The 16,161-nt window shown below is 35.1% G+C and overlaps 1 protein-coding gene across 3 annotated transcripts in view; it reads left to right on the forward strand.

Annotated features, from left to right (window-relative positions):
- PCMT1 (protein-L-isoaspartate (D-aspartate) O-methyltransferase) overlaps positions 1-16,161 on the forward strand; it is a 35,890-nt gene that overhangs the window by 8,703 nt on the left and 11,026 nt on the right. For all 3 annotated transcript variants that reach the window (XM_004174169.6, XM_012572639.5, XM_030267999.4), the window contains exons 2-6: positions 3,598-3,702; positions 4,838-4,869; positions 6,624-6,728; positions 10,059-10,179; positions 14,721-14,806. In XM_004174169.6, coding sequence (XP_004174217.5) covers positions 3,598-3,702; positions 4,838-4,869; positions 6,624-6,728; positions 10,059-10,179; positions 14,721-14,806 — 449 coding nt within the window. The remainder of the gene's footprint in view (positions 1-3,597; positions 3,703-4,837; positions 4,870-6,623; positions 6,729-10,058; positions 10,180-14,720; positions 14,807-16,161) is intronic.

A 16,161-nucleotide genomic window follows, 5' to 3' on the forward strand; every position in this document is an offset into this window, starting at 1 on the left:
CTGCTAGTATTTTATAGTTTGGTTAGAAAACATCTTTGGTCAACAGTCAGGATACCATCAGTGAGGTAGGCAATTCTTTGAAACATAAGCACTTCAGTAGTGCATTTATTGCTAAATAAAAGACAAAATAAAAAGATAGGTTGTTTACTTGTTGCAAATCCATGGGGCCTTTTCAGACTCCTCTTTCCTTGGTCTCTGACAGCCAACTGCCCAGTTTCCCAGGTTACATTCAACAGTGGTATATTCCCACCTTCAAGCCCAAGAACTGCTCTGAGCTCTTTTCCTGTTTTCATGGTGTTATTTGTGGAAAAGAGGCAGAGCAGAGAGAGTTTTCAAAACATGCTCCAATTATGTCAAGTTGTCATTGCCACAGCCTCTGCACAGAGTAACTCTTGAACTTGGCAGGCAGTGCTCCACTGTTAAGTACTTACTTTTCAGCTTCGACCCTTTGAATCTTGGAAGTTGTGCTGATATAACGCTGTTTTATTTGAGTTTACTTTTTATTTCAAGCCTTCGGTATGTTTGTGTATTATCCTTTGCTTGTAAACACTTTAGTATCTGATTTGTTTACAGAACAAACTGATTATCATTCTTGAAACCCAGCAGTCTCCTCAAGGAGAGATTTCTGTGCACATTATAATTGGAAAGGATATTCTACTATGCATTTAATTGTGAATTATTTTCTTGCAATATACATCTTCATTTTAAGATTTAGAAAATGGTTTTAGTTAGCAATTTATTTATAGTTGATTTTTTTTATTGTTTTGTTTTTTTGGTAGAGAGGGCATTAAAATGTCTTCTTTGCAATATAAGCTTCTATTATTGGCTTCTTTGGGGGATATACTTGTTTTCTTGACTTAATTGAAAATTTGATAGAGACATATTTCAGACAGAATTAAGATCCTGGCAGCTGGTCATCTTGGGACTGACTGTTGCAGGAAAGAAAGGACATTTTTGGAGTTCAGTACTTGAGGTGCTATGTTTCTCTATAGTCTTCTGTGAGACTAAAAAAAAAAAAAATCTTATTGTTATCAACACAACAAAAATGACAACTAAGTCAATATTGACCTTACTGTTTAGGGCTTGATTGTTTTTCTTAATTCCCACCTTAAATTTGATAATGTTTCCATTGTATAATCAGCAAATTTGAAAAGGAGATTTAATCTATGGGGTGTGGCTGAGAGGGTGTTGTTTTTTTTCATGAGGATGGAGCGTTATTCAATAATTGAAATAAATAGCTGACAGCAGATTCAGCTTCTCCCACAGGTTCTGACTATGGGTAACTTTCTTCAGTTCTTATTTACTGATGAAAATAATACAATAATCAAAGTCAGTACAACAGTCAGCAAATCTCATGATTGTTTGCTGAATGAGAGCATCCTGAACGCTCAAAATCTGTAGAATATTAGTAGTTTCTGTTTTCAGCTGGGTTTTTTTTTATTATTTTTTTGTAATTTGCCTGTCAGTGTAAGCATCTTATTTGATAGTTGTATGTACTTTGTCTGGATCTAAGTTTTGTGAAATTAGAGAAGGTTCTTGGACTTATCATAGGGTCTTGCAGTTGCACTTCCAAGCTGGAAGCTTGTTCTTTTTGTTCTCTGCATTTTATTCCACAAGGCACAAAAGGAAAGAGCAGGTGGCTAGCTGTAGTTCTAGAATATATACACCTATCTGCATGTAAAGAAATAAATTACTATTTTAGACCTTTTGTGAGTGCTTCTTGGCTACTGCTTTTTGACATCCCTTCAACCCCCTAGAGCCTTTATCTCCTCACTTCTGTGTCTAAAAAGCAATTAGACTTCCTTATTCTCCTTTTTAAAATATATTTGGTTTGGAGATACTGACTTCTTGGTGATTCCTAATGAGACTCTAAGAGTAAAAGTTTGACTTTTTGGTTTCTATGCTTTGTTCACAGAACTGCTATACAACAAATCCAACTAATTTCTAGTGGTCAGGAAAAACTTTTCTTCCTTACTATCCTCTGTTGTTATTGCCAATGTGTTAGTGGGTTGATTTGTTTGTTTTCTTTTGGGTACAATTTTGTTCAGTAAGTAAACTTACGAATGGCTGCAAATGCCTGCTGGCTCAGATTTAAAATCTTGGGTTGAAACGAGTTTCTTCTAACTGGAACTGCTGTAGTAGTCAGTTCAAAATGAAGTCAAAGAACAGGATATATCTAATATGAGGGGGCTGTGAGTGGAGTGTATACTTTTTCTGGGAGTTACCAGATACAGAAATATTTCTAAAAAATAATATATTTTAAAAAGGAATTGTTTTCCTTAAAATTTTCCATAGTAATAGTATATTTCTTTTGCAGTTCTATGTGATACTTTGTCTTCAGACCAAAAAGGAATATGATCTGAGGAGTTATTTTCCTTTCTGAATTCAAGTCTGTGTTATATAGGATAATTATTTCTGGACACAGATGGTAGATAAGAAAAAAAGATGGGAAAATCCCATGATTAATAGGTGTAGTTGGGAGCATGTAGTAAACAGTCAGTAAAGTCTCAGCAGAAGTTAGCCCATTCTTGGGCACAGGTGTGTTTTTTAAAAAAAAACGCACTGGTGCAACTTCAGGACAATCTTACACAAGTTCCATAATCTGATATTAATGTTTTAGGTTAGATATTAATGGTGCTTAAAGGATATTTTTAATTTTTTTTTTTCTTTCTAAAGTATAATTTTGCAAATAAATCCTTATTTAAAGAAAGTAGTTAATGAAGGAATCCATCATTGAAATGTCAGTTATTTGTAGTTTATAAAATCTTTTAATGCAAATAATTAGTTAATTTCTTCAATTTGTTTTGCAAAGTTTTCTGTTATTCATTAATGGACTCTTGGGATCCTCAAAAAATAGAATTAGCAATGTTAAAAAAACTTAAATAAAACAGCATGGAAAAATGTCCTCTTCTGACATTTTACATGCGTGTGCATTTGTATTTTATTTTAAAAGTGAAAAAAGCTTCAGAGTGTTTTGTTATAAAAATTTTTGGTCTCAGTCTGCCCCAGCATAAGAATTGAGATTCAGTGGGAGTTTCTTTACAAATGGATTTTTTTTCTATGCTAACATAAGACAAACAGATCTGGAAATTAAAGTTCTGAGCAATGATGCTTCAACTTAACATTTCTAACTTGCTTTTATATATTTTTCAATAACTACTTGTATAGCTTCTTAGAAATATGAAGTATATCTTGTTTGGTGTGTGTAGTAATACTAATTTCTTGGTGACTATATTTTCAGGATTTATCAAAGGCATGCATGAATTTGAGTTTTCCTAGGGGATAGATCTTTGCAAGTGGTTTCAGGAAAGCATTTGTAACTGCTGGGAAAGTCTTGTTCAGCAATCACTGGCTTAAGCATCATTTGATCTACGGACTCCAGATTTAATGTTAGTATCACAGAAGGGTTTGGGCTGGAAGGGACCTTTAAGGATGATGTAGTCCAACCCCTGCCATGGGCGGTATCATGAGGGTAAGAGTGTAAGATCTGTGTAAGGTACATGATTTCTTACAGTGCTGTTTATATGTTAACATGTTTTGCAGACTCCTGCGAAAGAGGAACAATGCTTTCATTTTTATGTATTTGTTTGTTTATAGAAAATGGAATAATCAAAACAGACAAGGTATTTGAGGTAATGCTGGCTACAGACCGTTGCCACTATGCAAAATACAACCCCTACATGGACTCTCCACAGTCTATAGGTAAGAGCATCCTGCAAAATTGATTGAGATTGTTTTCATTTGTGTAATTTTGACTGCTTTTGTCATTTATGTGTTAAGAATGTGAAAATATTTATTTTTAATTTGGAAGGTTGTTTAGTTCTTCATTAATTTATTACATACCTTTTAACTAAGCTTCAGTTTCTTGTGGAATGCAGTTGGCATATTTGGATACATCAGGTAGAGAGGTGTTTTTCAGCCAATATTTGTATGTGTAAATATGTGTTTATTTTTCAAACCACAGCAACTTATGATGGTGTCACTGATGTAAATATGTAAAAACAATTCGCATCCAGTTTATGGTAGAAACATTCCCTATCTTTACAGAAATTACTCAGTTGGGACCAATGCAAAGTTTTTTAAAGCATTATGTGAAATCTTTAAAAATAGGCTTTGAATGGGCAGGTCTACTGATAGGACAGTAATTTTCCATCCAGGTCCCAGTTTTATCTTTCCATACAAAAGAATGAGCTATGTATATGTACACTAATTTCTTGTTCTTGATTTTCTCTCTGCCTTTAATTGTACGTGGTAAGTGAATTTTATTAGGATTTTGTAAGTTATATAGGAAAACTAAAAAATATTTTAAGATACATACGCAAAGGCTTATGTATCTTTACAAAAACAAATATAGGTGAGTGTTCCTCCCATTCTTATAGGTGTTTGTTCTCATTTGCTGTTTGCAGAACACACGACGTTGTTCTCCAGATGTTCAATGGTCTCCACTACATGAAACTCAAACTAACAAATTCAGGTTTTTACGTAGGGGCTGACTAAAATGGAATTACATTATTTTGGGAGACACTACTCTTCTGAATTAAACCTACTTGCTCAGTATGTGATATTCATTCAATGTATAGTGACAAAATGGAGATTGTAACTGAGATCGAGGATAAAACCCTTTTTTTTATGTGTCCAGAGTTGACACAGCGTAGCTTTCAGCTGAGGTACCGTAACCCAGTTCTAATGTAGAGTACCTGTGTAACTGCTGGGGTGTGGATGTTGTACCCTGAATGAGGGTGACAGTGAATGTGTCACCCTGTACAGTCAAGGTAATAAAGATTGTAAGGTTACTGTCTGAACAACAATGAACATCTTTCATTCTCTTGTTTTACAGGTTTCCAAGCAACAATCAGTGCTCCACACATGGTAAGCTTTAAACTAGGTGATTAGTATAGTGATTTTATAAACATCCAGGTGCTTTTGAAATAAAATATTTGCCCTAGTAAATATGATGAGCAGTTGATTGCAATGAAACTTTTGTGAGCTGCTTACTGTGAGGAAGTAGAAAAGGTTGATCAAGATTTTTCTTGCAGATGTACAGGATGACATCTGCAAGAAATAGGCTGAGGGGTAGTGGGCAAAAAAATGTAACATAGGAAATCCAGATTAATTTCTAGAGTTAAAAAAAGGCCTGTAAGGGTAGATAAGCACTGAAACAGGCTTTGCAGCTTGTGGAAATTCTGTTCTTTGATAAACAAGGACACTGACTGAGCAGGGTTCTAAGCAGCCTAATTGAAAATGCCCATGTATTGAAATCTTCTGGACCAGATGATTTCCGGAGATCTGAAATTACTTTGTAATATATAAAATCATAAGAATTCAGGTGTGAATTACAGTGATTCCTATAGTATGGTACTATGGTAATGCCTTTAAATCCTTGGACAGGAAAAAAGATACATTGTACTGAGTTGCATGGCTTTTTTGCCAAGTGGTTTGAGACCAGTGTGAGTGTTCCAGTTGGGATATAGATATATAGATATATATATCTATATGAGATATAATTTTTCTATGTTCTTTATTTGAGATACAGGGTGAAAGAAGCAAGTATTTTGTCTTTGCGATGTTTGGAAGGTGTCAAAACATACTAAAAGTCTGCTTCTCTTGACTAAAAACTGTGTAGTTGGCTTAGAATTTACCGACTTACCAATATAAAAAGATCAGGAATTCTGTATAGAGATGTTAACAATATTATTCAATAAAAGACTGTAAAAAGTACTGTTGTTAAGGGAAAAAAGAAGTATTAATTATGCTTCAAAATTTTAAGTCCCTTAAGGCGTCATTTTTCCAATGCGTAGCACTAGTAGTATATGAAGTGTTAGAGCAAAAAGATAATATATTCTCTAAGCAAATATTAACAAAGAATGTTCTAACTGAGAATATTCTAATTATTTATATTTTCTGGCTGGGATAGATTAAGCTGAAAGAGTGTGGTAATGGCTGTCTCTGAAACATGAAAGAACAAATTGGGTTTTTAGTGTGCAGCCTACACTTAGTTTGCGTACTGGTCCACCACATAGCAAAGCAAAAGTTACCAAGTGTGTCTGTAGACTACTGCATTTCATCTGTGAGCCTGGCTATTTGCCTTTGTAAGAGACAACTTCATTTTTCTATTCTTTGATTCAGCAAGTGTGCAGGTAATACAGGAGGTAGTTTTAATAGCCATTTTCCTTGGTGCTCTGGAGCTGCCTTCTTGCTAACTAGCTTTTGTATCAGGCTATTCCAATGCATATAGCAAAGTAATAAATTAAATTCTCTATTGGCCATATACTGCCAGAATAGTTAGAGTCACCAGACCTGAGGAGAAATAAACTGATTTATAGTGTCTTTCCTAATATATAAATAGTCTGTGCTAGAAGTGTGAATAGTCTTCATATACAAAGCCTCATCTGACCAATTAAAAAAAAAAAATCTCATTAAATTTTTGAAGCTAATGAAATAAAAATGATAATAACAATGTCATGTAGTTAACACCTTCCCCCCCATTTTTTGTAAAGAAATGATTCTGAAATTTCTTACACAAATGCTCAGGGCATTTCGCAAAATCTCTGAAGAAATTAACATGTATTGAGTAAAACAGACACTTAAAATAATTGAAATTTTATCTCTCTGTGTTCTCTTAGCATGCATATGCACTTGAACTTCTATCTGATCAGCTACATGAAGGAGCCAAAGCACTCGATGTAGGATCTGGGAGTGGAATTCTTACAGCGTGCTTTTCGCGAATGGTGAGTTGTTCAGTTCAATCCCTTGGTCATCAGAACTGCTTGGACTCGACTGTAACTCTGAATTACAAGGCAAAGAAAAGCATTCTTCATAATGGACTGAAGTATATTGTACAGAAAATAATTTACTCTCCTGGGTGTTATTGGTGCCCATTTCTTATGGTAGCTGATAGTAGATGTTCAAGTAAACAGCCCAATAAATTGTGTAATGGTGAAGAAACCCCCTAGTGAGGAAGTTTAGGGGTTTTAGATTGTTCTGGGTTTTTTTAATGATTGAATTTTAGTTGTTGCTTTCTATCTTGAAGGAAGAAGATGTTTGTCTTGAACAGTTCAAATTTTGTTATCTTGTGTGGCTGTGAATGTTCTCATTGTGATAAATCATCATGGATTCCTGTTACAATGAGAGCTCAGTGAGGCGTAAAAGAATCTTATTTCCACAGGAAAATATCTTACGTATATAATAAATTGTCTTTGAATTTAATTGCTTTCTTTTCTTGTTATATTGCACAAGTATTACTGTAAGTGTCCATTTAACCTTTTTAAAGTTAGATATTAATTTAAATTTTATGTCTTTGCTAAGTAACCTAATCTCAGTTTTGTTATTCAGCCTAGGAATTTGGTACCTAAGGAATTTTCTGTTCTTCCCTATCTTACATTGGGAAAAAAAAGATGAAAAAATAAAAAATATTTTAAAATTTGGATTTTAGTGGCTGTAGCTATTGTATTCTTAGACTGATTAATGAAGAGGAATATAATCAGTTCTCCTTTCTCTCTTCCAGGGCTTTATAATTGCTTTATGATTAGTAGAGACCTTCATTAAACTGCCAGCTAGATTTTTGTGTTTTGTCTTTCTGCAAAGTTAATTTGAAATGTGTTGATACATATGATAATTTCTCATTTAAGTTTATTTGTTACGTAGTTTTCTGTTTTCAAGCACCAATCTGAGTCTGCAATCACTTCTGTTTCCCAGTTTTAAGAGTTAGCTGAGAGTGTTTAGAACTAGGCAATGCACTTGCAAAAGTATTTAGATTTCTAAGTGTTAGCTGCAAAATCTGGAAAAAAAAAAAAAAGTAGTTGAAATAAGTTAACCAAACTGCAGTTTAGAGGAAGTTTTACATGGCACTTAATTCAACTTGCTGCCTATTATTTTTGGTCTGTGAAGTCAGTATTCAAATGCTAATATGGGAACACCAATCCTACAAGCATTAAAACTTTTGTCCAGGCTATATATATCTCACTAAAGTTATGAATGCGTAAAGGATTAGCCATTTTCAATAGGACATGCTAAATTGTAGTTGTGCATTTTTTTCTACTAAAACAAGCTGTGGAGAAGTCAGAATCAGCACAAAAAGGAAATCTCTTTCCAGATTTCCTGAAGTTAAACCCTCTATTTCTTTATTGCCATATAAATGTCATGTGCCTCTTATGAATCCTCCTTGGTTGTTTGCAGTGGAATGGTTTACAGACGTGTGTAATGAAAAATTGGGTAAATGCTTTCATTCTGCTTGATAGCACTGCTAACTGTAACAAAAACTTGAAAGAAGTTACAGACGGTTGGGGATACAAGCATCATAAAGTTACCCCGGGATACAGTATATTGTGGGACTTAGTGGTAGAGTGTTTTGCCACCAAAATTCACTTGGGGATGTGCTTTTTGTGACTGTGCTGATGTTGCTTCTCAGTCTACTTGAGATCTAGAATTAGTAGCTCACATTTGTAGCACAAGCGCCTCAGTGCTCATAGATGACAATTTTACTCTTACGATGATAATCTCATTTGTGGTACCTCTGGGAAAGCTTTATGTTTACTTAGACTAGTAAAGTATCTTGAAGATTGTTGTTTAGATTTTCATGTTAAATGTCTAGGATAATTTTGCAAGCTATGTAGATAAGTTTAAGTTTATTTACTTGTGAAGGTTGCTGGCTAATTAAATTAATTACAGTTTGCATCCTGTCAGTATTGGATTAATGAAAAAAGTGGTCTATATTTTTATTCCTAACATAGAGATCCAAAAATTGTGCCTCTTTGTGTTGTCTCAATTGCATGCGCTTCACAGTTTCAGGGTAACAGAGGCAATTGATGAGGACTCAGAAATAGCATAATGGTCTGTCACATGCAGCAGCAGGTTCTCTTACTTTATCAGACTATTTTGTGCTCTGACCATTTTGTTAAATTTTCATTTCTTTGATGCTACTGTTTGGAATATACTGGATCTTTTGCCAGTTTATAGTACAACTGACTGCCAGGCATTCCTCTGAACAGCAAGCCGTGACTGTCATAGTGAAAACTTGCTCTGTGTCTTGCTGTGTTTCAAAGTCTGGAATGGTCTTCCACTCAAACAAGAAAAGCTAACACTGCTTTTTTAATGTTTTTTACATAGGACTTGTTCATAATAAAACAAAACTAATTCCCCAGGATAACCAGTTACTAGTTTTCCATGTCTAAACAATATTAAAAAGTAAGACACAGAAGCATAAACAATGCGTGTAGATGTGTCCACAGACAGTTGTTAGGCAACATGGGCCTTGCTAGGACGTACTCTGCTACTGTGGTCTTTGAGTTGAATTCTGTTGAAAGTGGTCAGTTTTTTTAAGATTTGGATTGGTTTTGAATGTCTTTTTCTGGACTAAAGATAAAATTCTTGAAGAAATACCAGTAATGGAGAAGTTTTTGTTAGTAGACCTTTTTCCCCTCTCAGAATACAGAGATTTTGTGACCTTTTTTGCGTTAAGAGCTCTCAGAAGTTCCACTCTTCCTGTGGAGGAGAGCTGTAAATCTGAAAGTAGATTCATGAATGCAAGGGTGAGTGGAAGGTAATTTGTCCCTGACTAGTAATAGCAGCATTTGCTTCTGAAAGAATAGGACTCCTGAGATGATTTTGAATAAAAATCATTATTTAATCCTTGAAGTAAGGTCTTCTCTAAAAGAACCTTAATCCTTAGTAAGTTTTATTCAGTGTGAAAGAGATCAGTTCTAGCCTTTGTCCTTGACATTGTTACTTTTTATTGCAGGTAATGAAAACAAACATGATCAAATTTAACTTAAAAAAATTCCAAGAAGAAATCTCCACATACAAAGCTAACACAACTGAATTGCATCTCAAAAAGAGTGCACTAACAAGTATTTATAAAACTGTGCAGACACACTTTAATTATCAGGTGCTTCTAGCAGTCAAAATTTGTCATTTCTAACAGTCTTTCTAATAACATTGGGAAAATATACTTCCACTTTCCTGTTTTTGTTTTTATTTTAGAGAAATGAGGTCAGAAAGTATAAATACTCATTCTGTAAATAAAATAGCAGAGATTGTTCAACTGTATATTTTTATTCCAGGTTGGTCCCAAAGGACAAGTTGTAGGAATTGATCATATCAAAGAACTAGTAGATGACTCAATAAATAATGTCAAAAAAGACGATCCCACATTGCTGTCTTCAGGAAGAGTGAAACTGATTGGTGAGCATCAGACTGATATACTTACTAATTAAACTGATATTCTTTCTAGCAGCTGGTTGAAAATGATTGAATTGGATGTTATTGAAATTTTGAATTTAATAAGCTAAACCCAAGAAAGAGAAGCCAAATGAAAACTTTAAAATTTAAATTGCCTTTGAAAATCAGTATCTTCCCCCAGTTTTCAGAGTTATGACTTCTGGTGATCTCAAAGACTATATAATCATTCTACTAGAAAAGGTTAACAGGGCAGTGTTTTTTTGGTAAAAATACATGTTGAAGGTCTATCGTGTTGTATTTGTTATTTAAAATTGGGTTTAAATTTACAACTGCTCTTGAATAAATACCCTGTCATCTAAATTTGAGTGTTTTAACAAAGCCTTCATATTTCTGATTGAGTAGCTGAGAAAGCTGCATGCAAAGATTCAAGTGGAAAAAGTACTAGATTGGCAGTATGCACCACTGATGTTTATTTCACTTTTTTTAAAAAATTGTCAGTAGCTGGATGGTAGGGAAGTGATTGACACCAAAGTACTTTAATTCAGTTAGAGTTACTGAGCGGAAACAATGCCCAAATGATAAAAAGACAGTGAATTATTTTAAATAATGTTTTTTACTTAAAAAGAAAGGACTTGGGTTTTTGTTTGGTTTTTTTTCCTTTGTTTGGGATTTCTTGTTTGGTTAATGTTTGTTTTTCTTAGAAGATGCAAGGCTGGCAAGAAGAAAGTGTCATTCTATTCACTATGTTTAAAAAAGAAGTTGAAGGTCTGGAAATTTTTTGAGGCTTCTTACAAGAACACTTGGAAAAATTACTATTATGTGATGTTTGGCTCTCAGCTTACTTAGGATTTTGATTCTTGGTCTTTTCTTGTAAATGAGGGGCTTTTCTAAATGTTTTTTAAATAAGTTTATCAACATGTACACAGGTATAAAATGCACTGTATCTCACAGAGAACACTTATGTCTCAGAACTTCTTGGAAAAGAAGTTAGGCTGCCAGGGCTGCAGAGGAGGAATGAGGGAGTAATTTCCATTGATGATGTACAAAAACAATTTTTATTTATGCTTCTGGTCATTCCTGAAACAAAGTCTGGTGGTCTTGCAAGTCTAGAATTCTAAGTAAACATAATTATCTACATTATTTTTGACTATGTAGTAGGGTGACTAAGAAACTTGTGGATAGTTTCACTTTTTAAAAAGTACAGATGAACAAGTAATACTTCTGTGAATTAGGTGGAGAAGAATGTTTCAACTGTGTTGAATTCCTGGGAACTCTTTGATGTGGAGCAAGAATCCGGATGGCTGTTAATTTAAAACAAAAAGACAGCAAAAGAAAATCCCACCCAAAACCCCCCCATCTCAAATACAAAAACAAAAAAGTTGTGAAAACCAGTTAATTGATCATGGGAGCTGTATGAAATAAGAGCAGGTGTGTCAGTTGTTGGCTTTTTACAATGTGCTTCAGACATTCTACTCTGCTTTGTCCTATCTCACATATACCATAACTGTATTTCAGGAACACCAAAATTATTTTGGGGTGTCTCATTGCAACTGCATTGAGACGTTGGGAATAGATATACTTGGACTAACATGTCTTTTGTTAGTTTGTGGATTTTTTTAAATTTTTTTTTAAACTTGATTTTTTTGTTTCCTCTTAATATCAGGAGGAAATGAGGTGACTCTCTCAAGTGTTTCTACTTACCACTCTTTGGCTCACATGAGAGTATTCCTGAAAAGCACAATATTTCATTCCTTTTGGATTAAACTAGACAGGATTATATGTTCCAAGAAGCAGCCAGATATGTTTGATATGTGCATATTAAGACAATAAGACTTAGATCTAGACTGCAGTGATTATCCTGAAGTGTATAAGTTGCGTGGATGCTAGGTTCTCAGCAAAAACTTTTGCTGTACAGATCTGCTTCTATTGTACTGCACTATTTGCTGATGCAGCCACAGCCAGGGGGGATGAGGGGTTCTAAATGAATGATGGAAGTAATTTTCTTCTGTTTCTGTGCTCATGCTACAACTCTGTGTGAAACAGGTCTGCATAGAGGCACTGAAGTATTGGGTACTGTGATCAGCAGATCAGGTTTAGATTTATAAGCAAGAACCCTTTTATATCAAAATGTCCTGACACTTTTTCCTCATCACCTCCTGCCACCCACCACCACAATTTCTTCACTAACAGGCTGCATGTAACTGGAGATAGGAGTAGGGTAGGTGACATTATTCAGGATTTAAACACAAGCTGAAAGTTTGAGCTTCTCTTTCCCTTTGGACATTGAATAATATAGTAATTTGAATGACACTGGATATATGAATGCCAACTTAACTATTTTTTAAATGTTCTGGATATCTAAAATTGTGTTGCCTTTGTGGGTGGATATATTTCTTCTGTAACTATAAGAATTTTAGTGTATTTTAAAAAGGAAGAGCCATGCTGTGCATGATGCATATGAAGGGAGCTTGATTTTTTCCCCGTTTGGTTGAGTGTGTGCTGTTTTTGAAGACGTTAGCCATTGATTCTGAGAGCAAAGGGATTAGTTGCTTTTGCGTCTGTTTTACTGCTCTCAGTAAAGTGATAAGATGTGGAGAAGTCACATTCCACTTCTCTGGAGAGTGCACTAGGGACATTTATGTCTCAGAGTGCATGTGTTCTTCTTCACAAGTGACAGCAGTTTCTTTCACAGCAGCTTCTTCAACTTGGCAATCATTTATTTTGCCAGCAATACTGGAGATTGCTGCTTCTAATGCCTGCTGTGCACCCTGGGGAATGAGGATCTGCCTTCTTCTGTAACTAACATAATTTTTAGCAGTATCTGGATGAATAATCTAAAGAAGTCTTTCTTCATTGCCATCTCTGATGGAACAGCAGCTTGATTCAGTAACACATCATTGCTGCTTCATTAGAAGAGTTGTACAGTGCTACTAAGATATAAGTATAAATTATATGCTTTCACAGTCAGAGGGATTACACCCTGGTAATACTGTAACTTTCATTACTGGTGATCTCTGTTGCCATCTGACTTAGTGGAAATGGTGATCAACAGGGATGAGTTCACTTGAAGCACTGGTACTTCTTGCTTGGCAGTTTTTGCTTGTGGCCCTTGGTTGGAGCTTGTGCTGGTCAAAATTGACGATACGAGTATTTATGTCACTGACCTCTAAAAGGCTTCTCAGCTTCTGAGGAAATGCGCTCTCCTAATGAGCATGAATGCAAAAGGTCCTTGCCAGGGTCATCTTTTAGGACCTCATAAGGAAAATTACAAACACTTCAATTTTAATTGGTTTGAGGAGCTGTCCAGGTCTTCTTGTACTCTTGGATACCTAGGGATGCTCTTACTGTCCAGATGGCCCTCCTTATCATGCTGTGGTTGCCATGGGGTTTTTTCTGCCTTGTAAGTTTTTGGAAGGCAAAAAATTGAGATTTTTCAGCCTCTGACTGGGGTGTAGCAGTTCTTTTGACCCTTTCAGTTTTAATTAACCTGTGATAATGGTGTTTGCAAAGAAGTCAAAGCTGAGCCTGAAGATGGGAAACTCCAAATTACTTGTTCTGATCAGAGGAACTAACCTCTATGTTTTTTCTTCTTGACTAATTATTGGAACTTCTGTAATCACATAGTATGAATTTATGGTTGCTTCAGCCTCATTTATTACATTTGTTCTAAATAACTCCAGAGAGAGCCTGCCTAACTTGCTTTGATTTCCTGTTGCTTTCCTGTAAATTCTGTGGATGCCATATCCACATTGTCTTCTTTCAAAATTTAACTCAAGGTCCCGTTTAGTTTGTCACATTTCATTGGCTTAGAAACTCCAAAATGTAACTCTTTCCTTCTGCATAACTGAGTCGGTATGAGACATCTGTAATAGAGTGCTCCTCCGTGAGTTCTCCAAAGTTCAAGCAGCACTGGTAACCTCTGAAAACCTTTGTTGCTCCTAGCATTTTCCAAGCAGTCAACTGGAACTTTAGCCATTAATCTGACCTGGCTCTCTCTGTTGGCAGTGATTGTCTGCAGGAAGAGTAGTGGGGCCAATCTGCTGGAATGTATGCATATAGGTGTGGGCTTTTGTTCCAACTGGTAATGCAGTTGTAGGCATATAGTCCATGGGAACACTTCGTTTGTATTTTCCTCACCTTTGGAGTCTTCTAATATGTGCTTCTGACATTTAATGGTTTGGACTTAGGATTTGCATTATATTTAAGAATGGTGTACATGACAAGGCAAAGCAAAGTGTTATGTTCTAAGAGGGTAAATGAGGGGGAAACTCAACTACACTGGAATTGGTAGGGAACATAAATACTTTATTATCTTTTCTAGGTGGATCATGTGTTTTCAAGAACTTTCATTATATATCCATGCTTTCTAATTTCAGATGCTTCCATAGTGTTTAGTATATTTTGTAAGCATGTGTATGCACATATAAGGGTGTTTTGTTGTATTTATTTTACAAATGTGTTATTTTTTTATGTGTAGATATGGAAAACTAGCTGTTTACTCCAGTCGTTTTGAAAATGTTTTAAAAAATAGTGTTTTCTTGCAGTGGGAGATGGACGAATGGGATATGCAGAAGAAGCTCCCTATGATGCAATTCATGTTGGAGCTGCAGCCCCAGTTGTGCCCCAAGCAGTAAGCCTTTATGTTCTGTGTGTGTGTTTCTGTAATATCTTATCTGTAGAGAATGCTTTGCTTACATCTATATGTAAAATACTTGGTAGCTTGCACTGCTGGGAGTATCAGTGGACAGTGTGGTATTACTGTATGGTGTGGGGTTTTTGTCTCTGTTACAATTGGGCTTCCTGTTGGTTTGATAAAGCTGTATATTCTAATAACTGCTCTAAATAAACATATTTTAAAATTACATGTGTGCAGCCCTCTATTACAACAATGAAATGGAGAATTTTATTTAATAAGGTAATTAAATTTTAGCAAACAATGAGTTACACTCAATTTAAGTGTGTTTCCCAAGTTCCAAAGCACTGAGTCTGTTGAAAGTAAAGTGCTCAGCTGGAAGTACAAACAGTGCCATTTGTTCATAGCTTTCAGAATGATACAGGGCAGTTCTTACCAGAGAAGCTGAAGAGTAACTGGGACTTTAGAGTATGCATATGTATAGTCCATTTTTACAAATAAGATTTTTTTTCTCTTCTCTTCATCAGGCACATGATGGTAATACATAGCATGATTTTTATATGCTAGATGCCAGTGAGGATAATGAGGGACTGGGCTTTGAGGTGTTACAGACAAATTGGACATTTTCAAACAATGACCAGTGGTGGTGGGGGTTTTTTTTCTTCATTTTTAAAGTAGGTTATGGGTTTAGGGTGTTTATTTTTTTTGAGGGCGATTTATTTGTTTGGATTTTGTTGTTTGAGTTTTTTCGTTGTTTTGGTTTTTTTTTTTTGGTGGGGGTGTGCGGGAGGATGTTCCCAGCAAAATGCAAAATGTTGACAGATGACAACTAAAAAAGTAATTGAAAGCTTATTTGTGAATGAAACAGGTCTTAATTATAACTTTTGTTAGCAATGGGGATTAAGTGGTTTTTTTCATGACATGTGGGAAGTATGAAATTTTCCTTGAGACTACTGTGATTAGCCTCCTTTAATGGAAAAAAAATGCAAGCATTTCTCACATACTGTGTTTACATGTCACTTATCTTAGTCATATTCATATATGCTAGGCTAGTTTCATAAAAGGCTGTTCCATTCACAAAATTAAAGAGCAGCTGTTGGGTAGTGAGTGTGATGTAGCTAAAATTTTTCCAGGAAGAGAAATAATGAAAAGTCACCAATCTCAAATCTTATTCTGAGGGCTTAAGGGGAGATCAGTTACCCCAGAATTTTTGACAGTGGGCCTGTACTGATGCACAATAACTATTGAATAGTTAAAGAGTTTCAAAAGATTGAATCTGCTGTAAAAATAATTTGTGATTTACATGTTTCCCTCACATATATAGAAAATACAACTGCAACCTACCAGTTAAT

Source organism: Taeniopygia guttata, chromosome 3, assembly GCF_048771995.1.
Source record: "Taeniopygia guttata chromosome 3, bTaeGut7.mat, whole genome shotgun sequence".
In the NCBI taxonomy this organism is placed as follows: domain Eukaryota; kingdom Metazoa; phylum Chordata; class Aves; order Passeriformes; family Estrildidae; genus Taeniopygia; species Taeniopygia guttata.